Here is a 25,258-nt window from a genome sequence, read left to right as displayed (position 1 = left end):
ACATTTTCTGTCTAGAAATTCACATCCATTTATAGTCATAGATGGTTCTTTTGGAATAATTACCTAATATGTTATCATGCCTTTAATTAATAAGGTCACAGTAGAAGGAATTGCCTTTAATACTCTGTTAAATTTAGTTATTGTACATGTTAACGTGTATTTTCCTATAAAGTCTTCATATGATAAGAAACTACCATCAGCTTCCATGAGATGTAAGATGGACCAAATACCTTTTTCAAACCAATCTTTGTAAAAGAATGACTTGCGTTTTATCAAGATGTATCTGTTGTTCCAAATCGGAGTTGAATGTGGTGAAAAGTTGTGTTTGAAAATGAGTTTCCAATATTGCAATACTTGTTTATGAAAGTCTGATAGCTTTACTGGTAATTTAGGTATTTCAAAGTCACATGTCATCAAGAATTTAATTCCACCAAGATCTTTGAAAATCTTATAAGGAAAACTGAACCATAAACTTTCGTAATTTTTTATAAAACTTTGTAACCATCTGAGTTTGATGCAGCCATTCATTGACTCAAAGTCAATCATGTTTTAACCCCCTTCTTCTAAAGATTTAATTACATCGGCTCTCCTAATGTAATGGCATCTGTTCCTCCAAATAAAATTTGGATTTATTTTTTGATTTGGTTTATTTTTTTTATCATTTTATCAGACATGTATAGCGAATAAGCTGGGTAAATTATTCGTGATAGACTTTCCATTTTAGTAAGTAGAATGCGTCCAAAGATAGACAAGTCTCTTTGAAGCCAGCTATTAAGAATGACTTTGTTTTTCTGGATTTTATTTTCGATATTGGATGTTTCTATTAGCTTTTTATTTTTTGAGATATTAATTCCTAAATATTTAACCTCTTGGAATACCACACACAGTATCAAAGGGATGATCATCACGAATAGTTAGAATTTCACATTTTTTTCTTATTCAAATGTAAGCCAGAGGCTTCAGAAAACTTGTGTATCTTCTTCAATACCTTTGAAATTTGTGATAGATTTTTTAAGAACAGGGCCGTGTCATCTGCTAGTTGAGTGATTATCAAAGAGCTTCCCATCACATTTAGTGGTTCAATATTTGAATTATTTTTTATGAAAATTGCCAAAAGTTCTGCCACAATAATGAACAGAAGAGGTGAAACAGGACATCCTTGGCGGATTCCTCTTGTTATTTCAAAACGTTTAGATGTTCTAGAGCATAAAGATACTGAGCTGGTAATATCTGTGTAAAGTATCTGAATCACTTTTATAATTTTTTTTCCCAAAGCCAAAGTATTCAAATGTTTTTATAATGAATGGGTGCTCAACGCTGTCGAAGGCTTTATAGGAATCCAAAAAGAAAATGACTCCATCATCTTCTACCAGATGTTCATAGTCCAGCAAATCTAGAACTAACCACAGATTGTTATGAATAGATCTTTCTTTAAGAAAACCGGACTGTGTATCACTTATAATCTGGGATAAATCATCTTTCAACCTGTCAGCGATCACATGTGTGAATATTTTATAATCAGTATTTAATAATGTAATTGGACGTAGATTCTCAATGTATTTTTTATCTTTTGCTGGTTTTGGGATGAGTGTAATAAGTCCTTGTTTCATTGTAGACGTTAAAGAGTTGACCAATAACATATCATTAATTGTTTCTAAGAAAAAAAAATTCAAATCTTCCCCAAAAAAATTTGTAGAATATTGTGGTTAAACCATCTTGGCCGGGTGCTTTTCTAATAGCAAGTTTTTTCGTGTAACACAATATTTTGACTCTACATGAACTCGGCGCGTTTTGTGACGTCATATACCCGCGCCAACTCATGACCGGCGCAGCGTCCATACTGCGCCCCGTGGACTCGTGCTGTAGGAAACGCATTGAACTCATGAAGCCCCAGACGTCTTTGACATTTATCGCCCTAGACTGAGCTACAGTGCCGATATAACAGGTCAGCGAACGCAGCTCGTCGTAAAGTAAAAAAAAAAAAACGATCTTGCACCGGCCACCGATCGCTAACCCTAACTTCGAATGTCAATTCTGTTACAGCTTACGGAGGCTGTCGCTATTACACTGCGTTACATCATCTGTTATGTCCGGCAGAAATATGAAGTGTCATTACGAAGTCCTGGGCGTTAAAAGGGACGCAACGGATGACGACCTGAAGAAGGCCTATCGAAAACTCGCCCTGAAATGGCATCCAGGTAAAAGACGTTGTTGGGCATGTTGGGTTTGCGTTTGTACGGTTTTGTTGTTGCTCTGATTATGAAAGCCAGCATATTTGTCATGGGTCATACGTGACGCATCACAGAGCCTGTCTTCAGTCAGATCAATCATCCCTGCAGCACACAGATAATAACACATCCTGATGCTCCCATGTACAACAAGAGTTTATGGGGCTCTGTTTTTTTTTTTTAGGATGTGGGCTTGGGCTGCATTTGGCTGTTCTTTTAGACACATAAGTGATATATACAGTACAGGCCAAAAGTTTGGACACACCTTCTCATTCAAAGTGTTTTCTTTATTTCCATGACCATTTACATTGGTAGATTCTCACTGAAGGCATCAAAACTATGAATAAACACATGTGGAGTTATGCACTTAACAAAAAGTGGAGACCTGGCCTCCACAGTCACCGGACCTGAACCCAATCCAGATGGTTTGGGGTGAGCTGGACTGCAGAGTGAAGGCAAAGGGACCAACAAGTGCTAAACACCTCTGGGAACTCCTTCAAGACTGTTGGAAAACCATTTCAGGTGACGACCTCTTGAAGCTCATCGAGAAAATTCCAAGAGTGTGCTATTTTGAAGAAACTAGAATATAAAACATTTGAAAAATTCAGTTATTTCACCTTTTTTTATTAAGTACATAACTCCACATGTGTTCATTCATAGTTTTGACACCTTCAGTGAGAATCTACCAATGTAAATGGTCATGAAAACACATTGAATGAGAAGGTGTGTCCAAACTTTTGACCTGTACTGTAGACCAGCCGCTGAGGTGAGCTTGCCACCTGATGGTGTTTGTTGCTTTGTCCAGTTGTCCCACAACCTCTGCAGCATAAATACAGGTGTATACAGACAAATGCAGGAAAGCACAGTCACTGCATGTAAATAGACAATAACAAATGAATGTTCCTTTACACAGTATTCGGTATTCAGGGTTTGGAAGATGGGATAAATAATTAAAACATAAGCGGTTGTTTCATCTGGGAAACTGGGACTTGATCATTGTGACTTTGTGGCATTTATAGATAAGAACCTGGAGACTGCAGAGGAAGCAGCAGAACAGTTCAAGTTGATTCAGGCAGCGTATGATGTTCTCAGCGACCCACAGGAAAGAGCGTGGTACGTATGCTGGTTCTGGTCACAACTGTATAAAATGGGGGGAAATAAATACTCTGTTTAAAACCGTTTTTTGTGTTATGATCAGTATGTTTCTTTTTTCTTTTGTAGGTATGATAATCACAGAGAAGCACTGCTTAAAGGTGGCATCAGTGGGGAGTATCAAGATGACAGCGTAGACCTTCTGCAGTACTTCACAGTGACCTGTTACTCTGGTTATGATGACGATGACAAGGTGAATGACATAAACAGTCAGAAGGGACCTCCAAAGATCACATGTATTATTAATTAGTATTCTTTGTTTCATTATGGACCGCCAGGGGGCAGCAGAGCCTAGCATATTGACTGCCACTGCTTGCATTTAATGTATAGGCGGAGAACCTGATCCATGAATAGGAGCTTTGAGTAGGTTTTTAGAGATTACTTTCCTATAAGTGAGTAATAAAGGCTTCACTCATGGCTCTGAATACCTTTATTATTAGCTGACTGACATTTCATCCCTTACTTTGCACCAAGAGATCAGGTTCGCTGCCCTTGATTTGATGTATTATATTGTGTTTTGTGACATTTGGCATTTTTGCAATGATTAGCATAGTGATAACTATGTAGAACTCTGTTATGCAGGGTTTCTACATGATCTACAGAAACCTGTTTGAATCAATTGCAAAAGAAGAGCTGGAGAACTGCAAGGATGAAGATGAAGCTGAGGATGAGTTCCCCACATTTGGTGACTCTCAGAGTGACTATGATACAGTAAGCCATTGAAAGTAATGAGTCTGTACTGATTCATTCCATAATGGGAGGAAATAGCATCTTATTCACTATTTAGGAAGATAAATATGTTTAACGTTCAATGACAGATGCTCCATTCTTACAATCACATGCCAACATCATACAATATGTCTTTCAATATGTATTTAATTGTGAAAGAAACATTGATTAGTAATTTATGTGTTGTCATGTTAATATTTTAACTAATTACATTAGTTTGTATTAGTTTGCTTAGTCCTTCAGTCATTGATTAACCTTTAGAGCAGCTTCATAAAGAAAGTGTCTTGGTATTTTGCAGAAAGTTAATCTGTCTTTACTGTATCAGGTTGTACATCTCTTCTATGGCTACTGGCAAAGTTTCTGTACCCACAAGAACTTTGCATGGAAAGAGGAGTATGACACTCGGCAGGCCTCCAATCGCTGGGAGAAAAGAGCCATGGAGAAAGAGAACAAGAAAGTGCGGGAAAAGGCCAGAAAGGAGCGTAGTGAGCTGGTGCGCCAGCTAGTGGCGTTTGTGCGCAAACGTGACAAGAGGGTCCAGATTCATCGGAAGCTGGTGGAGGAACAGAACGCAGAGAAAGCTAAGAAGGTGGAGGAGCTGCGGAGGAAGCAGAAACTTCACCAGGCTAAGTAAGTGGAGTTCCACCCTGGACTAAGAGCTCCTGTTGTTCCATAAATTTTTCACATCTCCCCCTTAAAACGAGCAGATGGTGAATGTTGAGGTTCTGTTTACTTTTGAGTGTATTCTTTATTTTTGACTCTTAAGAGCATTTGTGCATTATGTCCCATTATCTGGAACATTTAAAGTGCATGCCAAACCACAATTGCTCATTCTACATGTAATGGGTATAGAGATTTTAATGTACCTAGGTGTGTTCAGACAAGGCATTGAGAATGACCACAGTCTTCAGTCTTCAAAAGGGAGCCATAAAATGAGCATGAGACAGGGGCCTCTTTTACATTACCTCAGAAGTCTCAAATAATTGTGAAGTTTAGAATACTAATACATTTTCACATTATGTTCAAGAGATCCAACAGTGTGGTTTTGAACATTATTCTTGGGCAGGATGGCTGAGGAGTATAAAGAGCAGAGCTGGATGTCCATGTCTGAGCTGGAGAAGCAGCTGCAGGAGATGGAGGCCCAGTACAGTCAGGAGGAGGAGGAAGAGGAGCTAGAGATAGCAGCCAGTCAGGAAGGAGGTTAGTGTGTTACACATAGAGACCTCCGCTAAACCTACACACGACTCTCACTCACACACTGGGCACAGGGCGGACAGACTCACACACTCGATCCTACAGATAATATACTGTCAGCAATTTACCCAGTGAGACACAGGGAGAGCATGCAACTTCTGCACACACAAGGTCTGAGTTGGGGTTCAAACCCCACACCAGACACACAAGCTTAAAATGAAAAAAAATCTTATCCCACACAAAGCTTCTTTAGGTGCTTAGGTTTGTTGCTTCTGATGAAGTGATTGTGTTTTGTCTGTCCCAGATGAGGAGTTGGAAGAGCTGGCTGAGTACTTTGATGGCCTCTACTGTCCAGCTTGTGAGAAGTCATTTAAAACAGACAAATCGTGAGTCACAACTTGTTTCACCATCGGTTCATTGCCCTAAAGAGTAATTTGAGAAGCAGGTCTTCTGTTGTATATATGTCCAGAGAATAGTTTTCTGGATGTAATGAGAATTTTATACTAGAAAACCATATCAACAATCAAAAGTGACCCAAGGCGATTACCTATATAGATTTAAGCATTATTTAACCCATTTTTAATGAACAGGTCCATTTACATTCTAGAGAAAATGTGTCTGTGCATTTGTGCTGTGTTAGATTTGAATTATGAATTATATAAAGGGTGGTGTTTACAAAGAAATAGAAATTTCTGTTTTACACGGCATTCACTTGTTTTTACATTTGTTCGCTCTGGCCCATTGAACAGCATGAGAAACCATGAGAAATCCAAGAAGCACAGAGAAATGGTGGCCTTACTAAGGCAACAGTTGGAAATTGAGGATGAGTGCTTGAACTCAGTGGACGGTGAGGAAAAAGAAGAAGATGATGAGGAGGAGGAAGAGGAGGCAGAGGACACGCCCAGGCAGAAGTGAGTACTCTGTTGAAATCATACCCATTACTGGCGATGGGAGAAGGGACCCACCACAATGCACCAGTAATGCATGGATTTTACACAAATTCCATTAGGTTGTGGGTGTTCACTAGGGGTGTGTATTGGCAAGGATCTCACAATACGATATGTATATCGATACATGGGTCACAATCCGATTAAATAATGATATATTGCGATATTGTACATATTCTACAGTTTACTGAAAATGTAAAAACAAAGCAGATACATACAAGATGCTGTGTACGATCTGTGTGGATCACATTACATTAATAATTCAGCCAAAACAACTGAACTCAGAACTGAATTTTGGACTAAAATATTTGTATTAACGATATTTGACGTCCCTGTATCAATGCAATATCACCATGTAAAATATTGCACTATATTGCTGTATCGATATTTTCTATTACCCTTACCTCAGCATGCCAGTCAAATGCTCCATAGCTATTAGTTGCCACACTCCTACTTATGATTTGTTTTTGAATACAAGTTATTATATTTTCATGTTTCCTGACCATAATCCAATTAGGTTTGAGTTTCATTTCCAGCATAGATGAGCTCCCACCTGAATCCTCATCATTAATCAGTGGTTTTTATTTTCTTGAAAATGACAGGTTGTCTAAAAAACAGAAGAAGAAAAAGAGACAACAGAAAATAGCCCAGGTAAGTGCCAGTTTGGCTGCCTTTACATTACAATACCTTTTGTTTTCTTTACAATACTTTGTACCTTGTTACAGCTTCTGCTGTTCTCAATTGGGTACAAGTAGAGCTGAAACTGAAGGGAAGCTGTGTGCCCTTTGACATTCCACACTACTTCAGTGCCACTCAAAATTTGTACTAATTTGTGAAACGATGGTGAGTGACAGAAGAGATTGTGCGCTTTAATTCATCATCTTCAAGAAAGTGTTTATTGTCATATGTACACAAGAAATTACATTTCTCTGGGCAGTGAAATTCTTTATTTGCCACAACGCCATGAGAAAGGCGTTGTCGGATGCTACAGGACTGCCAGGTGTGTTTTGACCGTAAATGTTGCTTGTTGTTGGAAATGTGTAGTGCTTCTATGTAAGGTCAACGCTGCCAGGTTTTACATATTCAGCATATTATATATTCTGCATCATAACAGTTAAGAAAATTAATTCATAACTTTGAAAAGGCATCATATGTATTTAGTTGCATTACTTTTATATAGTAATTTTAAATCAGGTCATTTTAATGCATTACAATTATGATTTTTAAGTGTGATCCTTCAGCTTTACTTTTAATTAAGATTTAGTTTTGGTATTTCCTACATTTCCAATTTGTTTTTTTTTTACACACTCATGGACCGCTGTATTTGTTGACAAGATGATGGTTCTGAGGTTAGATAACCTTTGGGTTTAGGGGGACTAACCTCATTACTATGGTAGAATAGCAGCCATGTGTTTTTTTTTCACATTTGCACAGAAATTTAACGTCATGAAAATTTGCCTTTTGAGTAATTGAAAAGTCATGGAAATTCATTTGTAAAAATGTGAAGGAAACCTGTACATGTAGCTAGAGCATCTGTTCTAGCTACATCTGTTCCTGGTGTTAAACATACAATTCTCCCTGCTGTCAATTATTTTGAAGCTGATATTTTAAGGTTAAATTTTGCAGAGCTTCATTAGGTTTCAGTCTGGCTATACTTTCATCTCACCCTTCTCTTTCTTTTTTCTCTCCTTTACCATTTACTCTTCTCTTCCTCTCATTCACTCCCTCAGAGTCTGCCAGAGAACCCAGAGGAGGAAAGTCCAGCACCGGATCCTCACCCTGAGGACCCCCCACCGTTCCAGTCAGGCAACAGTGAAGAAGCCCCCACTCCACAAGAATCCTCAGAGGGAGTGGCACTAGCAGAACCTCAAAACACAAAAAGGTGAGTTTTCCCATCAGCTGCAGACCTTGTTGTTTAAGATGAGAATTTAGGAATGGGCTGTATAATTCTGGTGCTTTCATGCCCACAGCTTGAGGGGGAAAAGGAAATAGTTTCCTCAGCCTGCTTTTCAGTTTGGACTTCATGAATATACTGCTGAATTTCTCAGTGCTGAAAACATATCGGCCAGACTGAGAAAGGGGAAAAAAAGATTTAATCCCGTTCATCTGCTCTCATTCACTTTGCTCTGTTTGTTTCCATTCTCCGTCAGTTTTGGAAAGCCAAAAAGCAAGAAGGGAGGAAAAGAGTCCAGAAAGAGCAACAAACCCCACCCTGGTGTGGACACAGCATCCGAGGTGGGTTGACACACACTGTTGATGAGATATGCAACAGTATTATCTTCTTCTCTATAAATGTTATGTTACTGTACAGTACACTTCTTGAAATGACACAGAAGACACTGGAATTTGTCATTTTCCCATTTAATTAGTTATGTTTTTATTTATAAGGAATTACACAATGATTGATTTTACATAATGTGAATGGCAGTAAGTAAATTGCACAGGTTAAATTCACTGTAATTCACTCTTTATTATCTTAATTTTCTTTACACACCACGCTGACTGACTGCTTTGCCTTCCTCTCCCAGCAGAAGGAAGCTAACCTACGATGTGTGACCTGTGAGTTTGAGTTTGCAACCAGGAATAAATTGTTTGACCACCTGAAGATGACAGGGCATGCCACAGCCCTGTCCTCCTCTCGCAGCAGCACAGCAGGCAAGGGGAAGAAAGAAAAAAGGAAAAACCGATAAGCACTGGGACATGGGAAGGAACTGAAAGACTGCAAATGGACAATGGCGGGGAAAAAAAACAGATATGACTGTGATATCTGTAATATTGTTTGTTTTAAATACATTGGTTTGCTGATAAAAAATGGTTAAATCCAGTTTTTTTGTTGGCAATAGACATATTATTGTGATTTATTTCTCCAAAGCTAAGTGGCAATTAAGACATCGGGTTGTTCATATAAATCCAGTGTTTTACTGGAGCATCTGGAAAAAAGCTAAATTAAAACTTAATGAATTGGGGTCCATTAAGTTAAGCAGCTGACTGCACTGTAAGCTGAAGTAGTCTCCATTCACAATGCAAACATGTTACGTGTATAGAGCTGGTAAATTTGCATTGAATTAGACTCTGAGCTTCATGGGTTCACAAAAAAGCTCTCTGTGCTTTTTACCATGCAACCACATTGGTTGCCAGATAGCAATTACAACTGTGCAAATTGTTTGTAGTAAAAAGCCTAATGTTGCCTGTGAAGATTCGCAGTCATCCAGGTGAATTTGTCTGAAAGTTGAGTCATGGCAACTGGACTTTCATTCTGCATCCACAGAACTTTGTCACTCTGATTGACAATCCTCCATTGTCCATTCCTCCATTGACAATCATATTGACTGTGGATTTTCTGTGGATGCAGAATGAAACGTCTCTACGTTAAAGAAAGTCCAGTTGCCATGACTCAGACAAAGCATTATGTTCTTAAAGGAATAGATATGAGTTATGAATTTTTTCCCAAGACACTTTTTTTTTTTTTCCCTCAGTATCTATTCTGATGGCAATGCAAACAGTCCTGCTTTCAACAGAAGTGAATGTGAAGAGAAGAAGTGAATCCCATTTTTTTTTGTTAAATGAATATGATTCTAACAAACGTTAATTACCGTGAAAGCTGTAAAGCTGTATCATTATATTTATTTACTCCTCAGGGTTTCAACCTTCGCTCCATGTAGTTCTGTAATGCCCTATTAAAGACAGCCAAGAAGAAGTCTGCATCTGCCTTGGTGATACACATTGGAGGCTTGATCCTGAAAGTCTGAAAAGGAGTAGTATTTTGGTGAATCAAGATTTGATTTTATGTATCTTAGGAATTTTCTCTGTACATTTCTCTGTTAGGTTTGTCATGTCAAATTTATATGACCAGTATAGTCTGCACACTGTTATCCAAATTGCTCAATTTCTGACCAGAACAGTGTGACTAACCACCATTTTGAATGCTGCACACATGACTTTTTAGGGATCTAGATTCTAGGCTGGGAATTGCTGCTTTGCTATCATGTTGCCATACCTGTCCATACAACCCTCCTTTACCAATCAGGACGCCCATGTCTTTAGTGTCCTCAAAGATCTCTCCAAGATCTTGTGGTGGCAGAGGTTCCTGGCTTGCCTTAGAGTGAGAACAGTGTATACAGAAATCATGTTCATGCCTCAGGTCTGGTGCTCTGAATATGGTTAACCTTTAACCAGCATAGTTTTCATGCACTGAAAACATTGCACTGCAAGTGAACGTGGTTGCACGGCCCAGCACAGTAATGTACTTGAAATGATTAACCAGGTCATGTCCACCTTTAAACCATCTATCTCACCCATGGGTGGCAATGGCTATGGCTGTTTCATGAAACCTGCCAACAGGGACTGATTTGTGAGAAGATTTGTATTAACAGGTGGAAACCAATGCAAGAGCCACCTAATCTGAGACTGGCAGTGTCCTGAAAGCAATTATATATCAATTTCTATTTATGCACTGGCTTTGCCAATTTTTTCATCATTCACTGACCTTGTTCTTGACCATCTCCACACCAATCATAAGGCCTTTCCCACGGACATCACCAACGATTTCATACTTTTCACGCAATTTGGCCAGTTCATGGAGCAGGTAGGTGCCGATATTAGCACTTATATGTTGGCTGCCATCTTCTTTGATGGTCTGTGCAGAACAAGACATTGCAGGATGATTTACTGTATTTCATTGTCACATTCTATTTGGACAAATACAAGGAAATACATGCTATAAATAATACATACATCAAGTACCGATGAGGCAATAGCACATGCCACTGGATTGCCACCAAATGTGTTGAAGTGAACTCCCTTTGCAAATGACCTGGCTATCTCTGAAAACAACAGGAGCATGGTAATTTGCAGGCAACAGCTCTTGTACTATAGCTCCATGAGGGGGTCTTCCTCTCTGTGTCAGTTGTGCTTATGCCAAAGGTTATAGAAAGTAACCCCAAATAGAACATAGAAGGGGATGGATCAGACCAAAATTGCCTCAGAAATGTATGCTGTTCGCTTTCCGTTAATTCACTCTGTACAACACAAGAAGTATGGGATAATCACGCCTTTGCATGCCCAGCTGCATGCCCACCTTTATTCAATGCCTATATTCTGGAGATGGGACAACCTGGGGAGGGACCACGCCCTCCAATAAAACCTCATGTTCTTCACCTCATTAAAAACACTTTCATGCCTATAAAAATTAGTTTAGCTACTGGTAATGGTTTTGGATTTTAATGGTTTTGATATTTTGCCTGTTTCAGTGAGTTGCTCCAAAAGTTTTGAAGGACAACAGCCTCTCTTGTGTGAGTTGTTTTTCCGCGGAACGCTGATTTTGGGGGAAATCCACAATAATGTCTGCGATGCCCTGCGGGGAAAGGGAAGTCCACTGTTTTTCCCTATCTTCAGGGATGTGGCTTCGCAATCCATGACAAGGATCGCAATGAGACATGCTTGGTCTGCCTCAGAATTGGTCACACTAGGCTGGCGCTGTCTTGGCTGGAGTTCTTTCACCAGTTCAGACAGGCAACTCTGAAAAAGCGTGTGACTTTTGTTGAGCTTTCACTGGGGCGAGCTCTCCCCGACTCTACTGGGTGTTTCCAGGCTGAGAAGGAAGGAGAAAGTGCTCCAGAGGAACATCTGGACTTTGCAAAGCACATGGAGATGTGCAAGATGGAGGCCCGGCCTTGCCACCTGCTGCATTGCCCTGATGGGCTCTGTTCGAGGAGGACCCGCTCGAAGTGGACTTCGACAAGCTCAAGTCTTCTGACAAGGAGGAAATGCCGCTCAGCTCAGAGGAAAACAAGCAGACATCCTTCATCACCCTCGTCATGGAGCTCACCTTGTCCTGGCCACCGATCTCGCCCCAAGCCATAATCAAGGGATTGTGGGTGCTGCCGTGCTTCCCTCCAAGCACTGTCAAAAGTTTATTGGTCTCAGGCAAGAGCCATGCAGGCATTGAGTTCAGTTACCCTGCTGCAGACATGCCAGACGTGTTCAGGCAACTTACCTGAACAAGCCGCTTTCCTCAGTGGGTTTATTCAGCCAGTCACTCAAAGCTATTTTGGCAAAATTTGCTTCGTCCTTCCCAGATGGGATGACAAGCCAAGGCAGCCATCATCTCCTTCCTTCCGTCTCAGCAGACCCATGCAAACTTTAAAATACCCGTTCCGGATGGTACATAGAGGTAGACCAGCTAGAAGGGAGTTGCAGTAGTCCAGTCATGAGATTACTAAGGACTGAACCAGTAGCTGGGTGGCCTGTGTTGACAAATAAGGACGGTTTCATCTGATATTGTAGAGAAGGAATCTACATGAGTGGGAAAGACTGCTGATGTGAGTTGAGAAGGAGAGTTGGTTGTCTATTGTTACTCCAAGGTTGTGGGTTGTTGTAGAAGGAGGGAGCTGTGAGTTGTCCAGGTAAATAGCAAGATCCTGATGTGGTGAAGAATCTGATGGAATGAATATTAGTTCAGTTTTGGTGGGATTGAGGTTGAGGTGACGGGCTGCCATCCAAGATGAGATGTCAGTTAGACATGCAGAAATTTCGGAAGCAGCATGTAGATCTGAGGGCGGAAATGAGAAGATGAGATGGGTGTTGTCGGCATAGCAGTGGTAGAATAATCCACTTGAAGAAATAGGTTCAGTTGAAGGTGTCGCTCAGACATCCATGCCGATATGTCCGAGAGACAGGTCGAGATGTTTGTCGCAATAGTGGCATCTTCTGGTGGGAAAGACAAATAGAGCTGGGTGTCATCAGCGTAAGAGTGATAAGAGAAGCCATGTGATTGGATGATGTGACCCAGTGAGCGAGTGTATATTCAGAATAGAAGGAGGCAAAGGACAGAGCCTTGTGGAACCCCTGTGGTTACCCTAGAGAGGACAGATGTCTCACCTCCCCATGATACCTTGAAAGACCTGTCGTGAAGATAAGAGGTGAACCAATTTAGTACAGTTCCTGTAACTCCTTAATCTGAGAGTGTGGTGAGAAGGATTTTGTGATTAACTGTGTCGAAGGCAGCAGATAGATCAAGTAGGACTGCCCTAACCAAGTGATCTCATGTAGAGGGAGAAAAGGAGAGGGCCTAGTACTGAGCCTTGAGGGACACCAGTGGAGAGTCTACGTGAGGCAGAGGTGGATCCTTTCCGAGTCACTTGGTAAGATCGCTCATCAAGGTAGGAAGCAAACCACTGCCATGCTGATCCCTGAATTCCTAGCCTCTTCAGGATAGACAAGAGAGTCTTGTGGTTAACTGTGTCAAATGCTGCAGAGAGGTCATTTTTGGCATTTGTGGCTTCAGGTTGTAATGGATTTGGGTCATGTAGTAGAGGAAACTGGTGAAACATGCAGAGAAAGGAGGTCTGAAGAAAGGAAACTTACTTGCATCCATGTCTAATTTAAAGTGGTGCTCAAAATCAGAGGCAGCCAAGACTGGCTAACTGCAAACAAGAGACTTCACAGCCTTAAAAGAACTTTGGCCAAACAACGGTTGCAAATTCACATTTTGCGACGTTGAGGGTTAGTGACGCTTCCTGAAGGGGAAGCTAAGTTTAAAAAAAACTTTTCTAATGTTTCAATGTGCTGGGTCCACTTTTCAATGTGCTTTGCTCAATGAAAAGCAGTTCTGAACTGAGGGGAGATGGCTGCAACAGGTAATTTTATTGTAGGGCATGTTGGCCCATCTCCTGCCTATAGGCGTGATTAAAGGTGTCTTCAGCTGAGCACGCAGAGGCATGGTTATCCCATACTTCTTGTTTTGTATCTAATTCCTCTTCCTCAAAGAACAGTGGTTACATGCATAACCTGACGTTATAAAGTGAACTGAAAGTGAAGTGATTGTCATTGTGAAACACAGCACATCACACAGTGCACACATCAAAATGTGTCCTTTGCTTTTAACCCATCACCCTTGGTGGGCAGTGGGTGGCCATGAAAGGTGCCCAGGGAGCAGAGTGTGGGGACGGTGCTTTGCTCAGAGCACCATGGTGGTTCAGGTCCATTTCCATTCCCACTAGGCCACCACTGCCCAATGTTAATAACCACTGTTATCTCTGCAAATCAGAAAAAAACACCAGCATTTTGATTCCAGCCTTATAGGTTATTAGCTTATTTTGTAACAGAGGAATCAAGTGTGCAATGCAAAAAGGTTATACAATGAGCAATAGAGACAAGTTTGAATGTACAGTTCAGGCCAACATCACCTTTACTGAAAGAGTGGCACATCAGAATCCAATTGAGGTTTGTGCGTGATCTTCAGAAAGGTAAAGATTAGTTTTGGAAGTCTGTGCTTGGTCTGATGAGACTAATCTGCTAAATCTGCTCGTGGACTAGTTGGTCCTCAAGATAGGACCAGCTAGAACAATGTGGAATGGAAGAATGGGCCAAAACTCCTTAGAAGACCTGCGCCAACCTAGTAAAGAACTAATATAAGAGATTGGTGTCAGTTGTAGCACAGAAAAGGTACACTTTTGAATGGCCTTATAATTTTGGATGACTAATTTTTGTGAGTTGATTCAATTTGGTGTATCAACAACATATCCTAATTAAACATAGTGGGCATTGTTATTTACAGAGTGTTTATTTCCAAAATAACAAAAATTGTTGTTAATGCTCAATCAAGAGCTTAATTTTATAAAGGGGCTAATCATTTTGGCCTCAACTGTACATAATACATGAGAGATGAAAATACAGTAAGTGTCCAGACTGTTCTTTTGTATCCAGAGATGTTCTTAAATGTGCTAACAAATATGAAACATGCACTGCTTCATTCTTCCGCTCTTTATTCTGGTATACAGTCTATCATAAGTGAAAAAGTAAGAAGCTTTATTTGTCATTGCATTGTGTTCAGAAATGTATAAAAAGTCACTTTGCTTATTGGAATATATAATTAAGTACAAATATTTGGTTTTGAATATGAATACCTAAAAACACAATGGTACTTCTGTCCCTAAAAGTTTAATTCACCCATATATAAAGAAAAACTTGCCTTGTGTTGTGACAACAGCAGCCATTGGGAATCCATTTGCAATGCCCTTTGCCATTGTAACCATATCTGGAAGGACTCCATGACCTTGGAATCCCCAAAAGTGACTACCAGTACGTCCAAATCCTGTCTGCACCTGTGGTTTTCAGTTAAGGGTGGAAACCATTTAGATTGCATATGCTTGAACCCTTTAATGCAGGGCAGGATTGAACATTGCTCGAATTTATGGACTATGCAAGAGTTTAAAACCTGTTTAAACCACACAAATACTGAATTTACTGAATGACTGACTTATTGAACAATGCTGACAGTACCTCATCAGCAATGCAGAGTCCACCTCGTTCACGCACAAGCTTATAAGTCTCTTTCAAGAAATTCTTAGGGTACTGGACTGCTCCACCAACACCCTGTTGAGTAAAATCGGACTAATATGGACACCTACAATGATTTACAATCAATAAGAATTACAATTCTTCAGAATCTGTGTTTGAGGTTTGTAGCTGAAATGTATAGAAGTGCAAACCTAAATATAAAGTATCTCCATCTTTATGAGAATTTATTACACTTATAATAAACATTTAGTTGAATGTTGCTTTGTACTATTATATAACTGGGGCTCTGTTGAGGCCTTTTTATCCTGCAAACCCTATAAAAACCCTGAAATGAAAGCTATAAATACAGGGCACAACTTGATCTGTTCCCCGTATGTCTGGAATACGAAGTTTTCCACTGGGGTCCCTTATTTACAGTTTTCTTTTAACTACATTTCTCAGATTTTATGAGCCAAAGTCTCTCCTTGGAAATGTTTTCAGTAACAGTCAATGCCACGCCCATCCTAAATGAATACACAAAGTTGACATAATAATCAAAATGAGACTGCTGTTTTCTGAAACATATTTTTTGACCACTTCTATTTGCATTTTAAGGTCAAGAGACATTTCAAATGATTGATTCAGTGTACAAGTAGTCACTAATTTTGCAAACCTGAATTGGTTCACCAAAGAAGGCAGCAATGCGATTAGGAACAGTGGTGGCAAACATCTCCTTCAGCTGATCGATATACATTTCATTGGCCTGACAGTGATCTGCAGTGAAACAGAAAACCATTATACAATATAACAATAACAATTACAAAAACATAGCACCTTTCATACATCTAAATGTAGCTGAAAGTGTTTTACTGATGCACTGTTGTAGAACTGTGAAGGACAGTGTTTGCAAATTACTCATCACTATGGATAGAGGAGTGGCTTCCACTTTCTAAAAAAACTAGATGATTATTGTTTCCTGTTACAGGAAAGGTTCTGAGTGTGTCACGCCCCTCATTCTCCTGTCACTACTCCAGTTCTGTGAGTTGATTGGGCTTTCCCCACATACCCTGTTCAACCATGACAGTCTTCATTGTGTTTTTTGCTCCCATGTGTCTATAGGTGTCCCTGTTGTACCCTGTCTTTGTTTTTTCTTGCCTTGTTTACTGCCTACTTACAACATTTTTGCATACTGTAAGCCATAGTGACCATGAATTATACCAATGTTTATTTCAGTTGCTATCATTTATATCTGTTTATCAGGCCATTGTGCCGATTTCTCTCTTTGAAATAAGCCAGGTTTGAACACATGCTGTATTAATGTACATGTGGTACATTACAACATGTTTAAGGAGAATTGAGATAAGAAGTGAGACCCTGTACTTTGCCAGAGGTACTATTGAACATATTCTTAACAATAACATATTTATTATGCTTGTGCATAATAATTTGAGACAAAACAGAAAAAAAACTGCTAAACATACACCAGTAGACAAAGGAATTAAGAAAAAGTAACATACACGGTATACTATATTAAGATTTATACTGACAGAGGACAGCATACTTACAATTTGTCTAATATGTTTATGTGGGGGAAAAAAATTGAAAGTGACATTTTGAAAGGCACAAAATTGGCAAAACATAAGGGAAGAAATACTGAACCAAGGGCTTTATTATGTGAACAGTCACGAAAGTGAAGGTTAATGTGACTGGTTAATCTGAAAGGTTAAAGATCAACAGGTTTGACACAAAAATAGGCTGAATAATGATTAAACTCAGCTCTCTTTGGGTTGTGTGTATGTGCACATGTGTGTTTCAGTGTGTGCGTGTGCATGCATAATTGTACCTTGGGAGCAGCTGCAGTTTCTCACTGTTTGGACAGGGGAGTCTCTGCAGTGACGTCCTCCCCATGGACCCCTGAACACATCAGGGCACATGGTCTGGAGGAAGAAGAGAAAGCTTCAGTCTAAGGCATGTTCCAAGGTTTTATTGTTCAAACTTTGATTACAACAATACAACTAATTTATGGATTTTTGTAGGCTAACTAGCTACCTGCTGCCAACACATTTAACCTCGCCAGCATGCTCTCTCTCGAGCCAGATAATCCGGAGCGTGGAGGCTGTGGTGGATTTAGGATAAGCACTCTGCGATCCATTGAGTTGCCTTGATTGACTGTGTTTGATTGCTTTGGTCTGATGTTGATGCAGTATGGTTCGCCCCAACACAACCCAAAATCAGTGACTTTCATGGCTGCCCACTGATAGTTAAAAGCAGAGGACACATTTCGTTGTGTGCACCGTGCGCTTGCTGTGTTTCACAATGACAATCACGTTCGCTTTACACTTTCTTATATACAGGTGTGCTTTATGGTAAGTACATTAGATCTATCTATTGATTAAAAAGTAATCATACATTAATCATACATAATAATAAATTGTGATTTGTAATTCTAATTCTGCTAAAGACTAAACCTTGCTATGTATCATGTCAACGGGGGCGCTTTTATCTGAAATTCCTATTAATTTTGAAAGAGGAAGCATAATGTGACGCCAAACTGAACTTTTTTGGATGCAGCTGCATTCAGCATGTTAATTTTGATGTAAAATATGGGTAATATAATTACAGCAATTTAAAAAATAACATAATTTTACAATGGGCTAATCTCCAAGTGGTTTTTTTTTTTATCGCAATTTTTGCTTCCATATTTGCTTGTATATTATCAATTTTATCATGCACAAAAAAAAATTTTGATATGGTTGGTATAATGTTTTGTAGGAAATATACATTTTAATACATTTATTTTAAAAATACTAATACAAAAATGTGAATTAGTGCTAAACACATTTTCGACAAAGATGACGTCAACTTCATCAGAGTTTACAAATTGGTCAAATGTTTTCCTTTATTTTACAGCATAGTCATACTGTAGAGTATTTTTTTTATTTGCTAGTGTTCTCTTAAAGTTATTAAAAACATTTTACATTAAAACCTTAAAAACATTTAAACAAAGCCATTATCCTTGTCCTACGGAGTTGACTTATTGTGATGACTTGCAGCCCCCTGCTGCACCACACACACACCAACTGATTAACCCAACAATCAAGGACTGATTCAATCATCAGGAGAGGTGACACACCCACTTCACGCACCACACCTGTCACCTCCTGATCACCACCCTTTAAAGCTCCGGTGCACCAGAACCTTGCTGCGTTATGTCATTTTGTACACACGTGTGGAAAGCCCCAATTACTATCACTGTTCAGGTGACTGTGATTTGGTTTCCTCCCTGGGGTTTTATGCCACAAAAATACAGATGGTCCTCGCCCCGAGTATTGTTCTGTTTGTTTTGTGTTGATAGTTAGAGAATCTGCACTTTGCCTTTGCTCCCTCCCCTTCTGCATTTCACTTATTATGGTTGACACACAGCTGATTCAATAATTTCCATGAATATATAATCATATAAAATAAAAATTTTAATAGTACTTGAACAATATTTAATACCATGATATAGCTGACTATTTTAGAACTGATCAAATTTGTAATAATCTTATCGAGTATGAACATAATTCATTATAAAAAATCATGGTTTAAATTTCTTAAATGTTTAGATTTGTTTTTTGTCTCAGATTACATATACACACATTTAAAAATACATTCTGAACAAAAAGGTTTTGAATTTCAGTCCAACAGGGGTTATTTAAAGTTTATTGGTATACCAAATTCTCCAGAATACGTCAGCTCATGATACATAAATCAGTAAGTCATACATACGTTGTGACAGCCAAAGCCTGAAGCAACAGGAAACTTGTATGCTGAGTTAGATGTCAGGCCAGTAGCCAGGGGACTGCCACCATGGTATGAGCCTCTGCATAAAGTACAGTTAACAATAAAGAACATTAGCTAGAAAATGGAAGTTTGTTTTAAAAACATATAAATTGACTAGAATTTCCAATCTACAATCTAATAAAATATACAAGTCTGCATAGAGTGCTCTATAAAGGCCAAAGGATGTTCTGGATGGGTTTTACATCTAGTCACACTGTCAAGGCGACACTCCTGACAATTAAATCCACATTCTTTGGTTCTGTCTACCAGTTCAGGGATTTTAGTGCAGGATTTATCAAAATGTATACACTGAGTGGAATCCAGAGGGCAGTCTGTTCATTCAGACTTTCTTCTGGTGCCAGTGCCCACTTCTCAATTTTAATTGCACTTAGACATTGAAGGTTCTTGGGAGGGGCAGAGCTGACACCAACTGCGGTTTGGTAGAGGGTTGTCAGCTCCATACCCCTCCCTTGTTTTAAAAAGGTTTTTAGAACAACATACACCAACACCACATTTGAGCAGGTGAGGGGAGGCATGGGGTCGACTGTGATTTATACAGATACTGCTTGTTGCTGTGTTTTTTCTGCTGTTTCTTTTTTGTCTGTTTAAGCAGGTACAGAAGCAGATGGTCTGTGTTTGCTCCCTATCCTTCTCCAAACACCCCACCTTGTTTTCATTGTCCTTCTCCCTCTCCCTACTCTATATGTAGACTTTCTGTCCAACTTTTTTTCTCCTTTTTATTATAATAAAAATAGTATAATTAATTTTTTTAAAAGGCTGTGAATGATGACAGCACAGATACACAAACACAATTTCATGTGTCAACTGTGTTTCGAACAGGCCGGGGGAAAAAAAAAGGAATTTAGGAAGAAGAATGAATGAATTCAAATTCATTCTTTATATATGCTCATTTAATGAACCATTAAAAATGCTAGTTTATAATATTAGTAGGTTATATTTCATTGTCAATTTGGAATGTTGAAACAGGCTTCTGTACCTCAGTGTAATGATGTCAAAGTTGCCTGTGTGAACTCTTGCCATTAGCATGGCCAAATCATTGGCTTCTGAGCCACTGTTTACCAGGTACACCACCTGTAGACCCAAAGGAAAGCAACAATAACGGGTAAACTGTTATCTTTAAAATAAAGACCCCTGCAAAACACTCACCTTAAGAGGGTCCGGCAGAAGAGCTGCTAATTTGTCAGTGTATTCATGCACTGTGGGGTACATATAGATACTTGTTGTGTGCCACAAGCGTCTTAACTGTTTTTCTGCAGCAGCTGTCACTTTTCTAGAGACAAAATGTACAACAGTTCAAAGTAATATTGTAAGATTTGTAAGATTTTACTGTATAATCTAAGAAAGTTATATTATACAGTAAAGCAATAAAAACTATGTATCTACATGGGCAAGTATGAACTTGCCCAACTTGTTATGAACTTTGAAAAAAGGGAAATATGGTAGTCTACGTAAAAAAAAAATATATTTTGTACCCTGTATAAATCCTATATAAGCCAGTGGTGTAGACTACAAAGGAAAAACAAAGTTAATTCCTACTCTACACGAAAGTGGGAGTAAATCTTGTTGCTCATCCTCTTAACAGGTGAATGCAGAGCCCAGAGCCATCAAATAGCCTTACGGGTGACAGTGTCCAACGCTGACTGTGGCAACCCCTGCAAAGAGGTCAAGGTAACGTCTGCCATCAGTGTCCCATAGCCACTGCATGTAGCCCTGATGGATGTGCACAGGCTTCTTATAGTATGTCACTTTCATTGTCATGGGGTTGCAGTTGTTCTGCCTGATATCCAACATACGTTCTTTAGACATGTCCTGGGGGGGGAAAAAAACAGCTTTTTATATTTGACATTTATATTAAGTGTTCCTGGCCCTTGTGTTCTTGCAAGTTTGTTCTCACAGGAACATTGTCGGTTTGTGTCAGTCACGAATAGCTGCAACCGATCAGAGCCGGCTTCTGAATGTGAGCCAGAGTCAGAGAGAGAGAGAGAGAGAGAGAGAGAGAGAGCGAACGCTTTTTTCAAGCTGCACTGTACTGTCTGTACTGAGCATGAGAGGGAGGGGTGGTACTACAGGGTGCATTCAACTTTAAGGCTTAAGTCTGTCAACTTTAACTGTCCATGCTTATGTCATTGTGCAGCACCCCTAGTGGTCTGGAGTCCTAGTCAAGTGTTCAGTTTCAGCTGGATCCTATGTGTGTGTACACACACGTAACAATACTCAGCTCTTGTAAAGAAAATATTATCTATAGTGATCTTTACTGTTTCCTACCTGATAAGGCTCCGGTTTGACATCACATGGAGGCATCTCAGGAAGGGCAGACGCAGTGTGTTTCATAGCCGATTTCTGACATAACACACCTACACAACAGTCATAGATTTCATTCTCACTGGACCAAACAAATTCTTTACCACACTGTTATGGAATCAGATTTGTGCCAAAAATGTTAAACAAAACTTTCCTAATATCAAACAAACAAGAAGGTTGAAATGCAAAATAAGAGGTTGGAACTTTGACAACCTATGTTTTTGCTTACACCGTGCTCTTTTTCATTTTTGCTTGTGAAACTTTCAATTCCACTGCTTGTTTTTTCAGTTTCACTGCTGGCTTTTTAGTCACTCCACCCCATTTTACATTTACACTGCCTGAGGATTCTGCACTTCTGGCACAGGCTCCATCCCGGAACTCTGTAACTGCAAGATACGTGGGTTTCAAGAACATGCAGAGCAGCAACAGCTATTAGCCATCACATATGGATCACATCATAATCATCTTATTTGATCAATACTTCTATGGAATGAGATTTGTGCCAATAATTGGAAACAAAACCTTCGTAATATCAAACTAAAATAAAACGAGTTTGGAATTTTGACAATCAAAGTTTTTGCTCTTTTTCATTTTTCTTGTGATACTTTCAATGTCACTGCTCATTTTTGTTATTTTTGTTCAATATTAGGAAAGTTTGATTTAAACATTTTTGGCACAAATCTGATTCCATATATGATTGCAAATGGCTGTTACTGCTGTGGCCATGCATATCACAGTGATAGGGTTCAGAGTTGTGATGGGAAGTTCTACTTTTTTCAGAGTGCCTCATATTTTAGCCTTACTTTGCAAATATGATTTATCAACACACAAAACATTCATGTTTGCCAAGTAAGGCTAAAATATGAGGCTACTGATGATAAATTAAGGGCCCTGCCACAGGAGTTGGGTCTCTGAAAAGAATCGAACTTCGCATCACTAGTTCAGAAGAACTGAGCTGTCACTCAAATACCTGCTGGCCAATGAGGCAAAGTCCTGCCCACACAAGAGAACTGTGTCAGATGCCCCCAAATCCTCCAGCAGTGTAAACGAAAAACGGGGCAGAGTGACTGAAAAGCCAGCAGTGAAACTGAAAAAACGAGCAGCGAAATTTAAAATCTCACAAGCGAAAACGAAAAAAGAGCGACGTCTTATTTTTGTTCAATATTTGGAAAGTATTGTTTTGCCACAAATCTGATTCCATACACTGTAACCCCTGTGACTGCCATGATTAAGCCTTGATGATAGTTTTGAGGAACGATGCTGATGTGCTTGAGGGTGGTGTAAATTTCCTTTTTGTGATAAGTTCCTTTTGAGATAAATAAATATAATCTTTTCATAAGGAACCTGAAGAACACCTTTGTGGTCTGGTGGCAAAAGGAGATTTCACAGTAATACCATATGGGTTCAACAGGCATTTATCATGTGTCTATCAGATAGCAATAAAAAAACTTGTAAGTATTACTTCCTTTAGGACGATAAGTGGGTTAGCTATATCCTTTTACACATGCTGATTGTGTTTTGTAATGAATGATTCTCTAGTGTCAGAAGCTCATGAATAGGGTAGCAGGGAGGACACTTTGAGCTGCTTCAGGTTTTGCAAGCTACTCTGTGTGGCTGAATAGTTCAATTCTTCTTGTGCTTTGGTTGACTGGTTTACTGAATTGAAAGACTGGTCAAGCTCTTTCACATAAGCACTAGTGACTGATGCAGAACTAAGTGCTGGTTATCACACAGCAAGGACTCTTTGCTGAAGAGGATTGAGGGTAGTAGCCTATTTTTTTTCTTTTTAAAAAGTGAAAGTGAAGTGATTGTCATTGTGAAACACTGCAGCACAGCACAGCACTTGGTGAGCAGTGGGCAGCCATGACAGGCACACAGGGAGCAGTGTGTGGGGACGGTGCTTTGCTCAGTGCCAGGTCAGGGCAATGGTAGCCTAGCGATTAAGGAAGCAGCCCCGTAATCAGAAGGTTGTTGGTTCAAATCCTGATCTGCTAAGATGCCACTGAGCAAAGCACCAGTGACCTTGTGAGAAAATGTTTCTGGCGAAACCAGATCCACCTTAGAAGATCCAGAAGCTTCTATTTCAAATAACCATTCCAATTTAACTTCACTTTCAGGTTGGGATTCAAACCAGCAACTGTCTGATTACGGCGGCCGCTTCTTTAACTGCTAGGTCACCACGGCACTACGGTAACACACCAAAAGCCTATGAAGTCACAGGTTCAAACCCCACTTTTTACCATTGTGTCCTTGAGCAAGACACTTATAACCCTAAGTTACTCCATGGCAAACTAAGTGTAAGTAATTTTACTGTAGTGTATACATTTTTTGGAATGTCAAAGTGTCCTCCCTGACATGGACATAGGATCCACACTAAGTGCACTGTTGCTATGTCCCATTTCTAATTTCTAAAGACTTGCTAGGTTTCAGGCCTATCATATACTCTAATGTTGAATATGTTTAGCATTGATCCCCACTTTCAACCGACTTGCTGAAAGCGTGGATCAATGTTAACTACTGTTTTTTTGTGAACTACTTGGCTTTGCTACTGTCTCTGCCCCAGTTTAAAGTCTTTTGCTACATTTAAGTTCCAAGTTTTTTGAAAATCTGGATCAGGACAGAGCAATATACTAAAAATAGTTTTTATTATTGGTAACATTTACTGACTCAAATTGACTGAAGTGATTGAAGTTAATAATGTAGTCACAGGCAGCCAGAACATCCCCTCTGTGTAATATACATTATTTAATATAAATGAAAACAGTGCCTTTCATCTTGGCGTCAGACTACATGTGTTCATGTAATCCAGATACGTCATGCTGTATTATTTCACATGTTCACAACTTATCGGTTGCAGCAACATACGGTACTTTGAGAGAGTGGAGCGTTCTAGAAAATCCAGCGAAGTTCTATGAATGTCTGTCGAATACAGAACTCACTGCTAACCTGTCGGGGCAGCAGGTACGATGGAGTTTTTTTAAAAATTAGAAACTAAAGCCTCAAACCACTGCAGCCCATTTACATTTAGTTTGGAGGGTCGTGTTTCGATTATTAATACACCCCGGAACCCGTAGAGCGCCTCTGGTTTTGATTCCTTCGTGTCTGTGCGGAAGTGAAACTCCAGCCCGCCGCCGTGCGCCGTGCTGCCCGTGGGAGTTCCGGAGTTCCGCCGAGTCACACTTACCTGGCCGCGTGTGACGCAGGGTCGTGACCTGCACCGTGCCCACCACGACCCGGTTCTTTCTTGACAAAAGCCTCTGCATTATTACAGTTGCTACGCGCTAATTTATGGAGGGTTTTTTTTTATTAGTATGCCACGGGTTGCCTCGGTTAAAGATTTTCCAAACGTGAGAGAATTCGCCTTAAAACGGGGCCGGGGGTGGAGAGGCAGGCGGCCAATGAGGGAGAAGGAGCGAGACCCCCGCTCCTCTCCACCACAGTCCACAACACAACATCACGGAAGTGTGAATTTTTCTGAACTTTGTACTTTTGGCCAACGTCATTGATGTTAATTGTACAGTGCCAGTTTGTGTCTAATATACAGTACAGGCCAAAAGTTTGGACACGCCTTCTCATTCATTTACA

The 25,258-nt window shown here is 39.7% G+C and overlaps 2 protein-coding genes across 8 annotated transcripts; one reads left to right on the top strand and one right to left on the bottom strand.

Annotated features, from left to right (window-relative positions):
- The first annotated feature begins 1,813 nt into the window (after positions 1 to 1,813).
- On the top strand, positions 1,814 to 9,481 carry dnajc21 (DnaJ heat shock protein family (Hsp40) member C21). Of its 3 annotated transcripts, none has more exons than XM_028974040.1 (13): positions 1,814 to 1,945; positions 2,044 to 2,198; positions 3,248 to 3,341; positions 3,450 to 3,573; positions 3,963 to 4,091; positions 4,435 to 4,739; positions 5,176 to 5,309; positions 5,608 to 5,689; positions 6,053 to 6,214; positions 6,853 to 6,901; positions 7,981 to 8,132; positions 8,401 to 8,485; positions 8,782 to 9,481. In XM_028974040.1, exons 2-13 carry the CDS (start codon positions 2,087 to 2,089, stop codon positions 8,938 to 8,940), a joined length of 1,587 nt encoding a protein of 528 aa, XP_028829873.1. In that variant the 5' UTR covers positions 1,814 to 1,945; positions 2,044 to 2,086; the 3' UTR covers positions 8,941 to 9,481. The 3 variants fall into 3 exon arrangements, with proteins under 3 accessions (XP_028829873.1, XP_028829871.1, XP_028829874.1); XM_028974038.1 differs by having other exon boundaries at positions 8,779 to 9,480; XM_028974041.1 differs by having other exon boundaries at positions 1,817 to 1,945; positions 2,098 to 2,198; positions 8,779 to 9,480.
- On the bottom strand, positions 8,613 to 25,029 carry agxt2 (alanine--glyoxylate aminotransferase 2). Of its 5 annotated transcripts, none has more exons than XM_028974043.1 (15): positions 24,858 to 25,027; positions 21,638 to 21,726; positions 20,991 to 21,181; positions 20,519 to 20,642; positions 20,349 to 20,443; positions 19,298 to 19,391; positions 17,373 to 17,466; positions 16,203 to 16,303; positions 15,533 to 15,625; positions 15,222 to 15,354; positions 10,985 to 11,073; positions 10,737 to 10,886; positions 10,248 to 10,346; positions 9,844 to 9,995; positions 8,613 to 9,590 (listed from the first exon to the last, which is right to left on the bottom strand). In XM_028974043.1, the coding sequence occupies exons 1-14, from the start codon at positions 24,934 to 24,936 to the stop codon at positions 9,885 to 9,887; spliced, it is 1,542 nt and encodes a 513-aa protein (XP_028829876.1). In that variant the 5' UTR covers positions 24,937 to 25,027; the 3' UTR covers positions 8,613 to 9,590; positions 9,844 to 9,884. The 5 variants fall into 5 exon arrangements, with proteins under 5 accessions (XP_028829876.1, XP_028829877.1, XP_028829878.1 ...); XM_028974044.1 differs by having other exon boundaries at positions 8,613 to 8,882; XM_028974045.1 differs by lacking the exon at positions 8,613 to 9,590 and adding an exon at positions 21,903 to 22,059 and having other exon boundaries at positions 9,672 to 9,995; positions 24,858 to 24,982.
- Positions 25,030 to 25,258: the final 229 nt, after the last annotated feature.

Source organism: Denticeps clupeoides, chromosome 3, assembly GCF_900700375.1.
Source record: "Denticeps clupeoides chromosome 3, fDenClu1.1, whole genome shotgun sequence".
NCBI lineage: Eukaryota > Metazoa > Chordata > Actinopteri > Clupeiformes > Denticipitidae > Denticeps > Denticeps clupeoides.
This window is presented reverse-complemented; position numbering and strand designations above follow the sequence as displayed.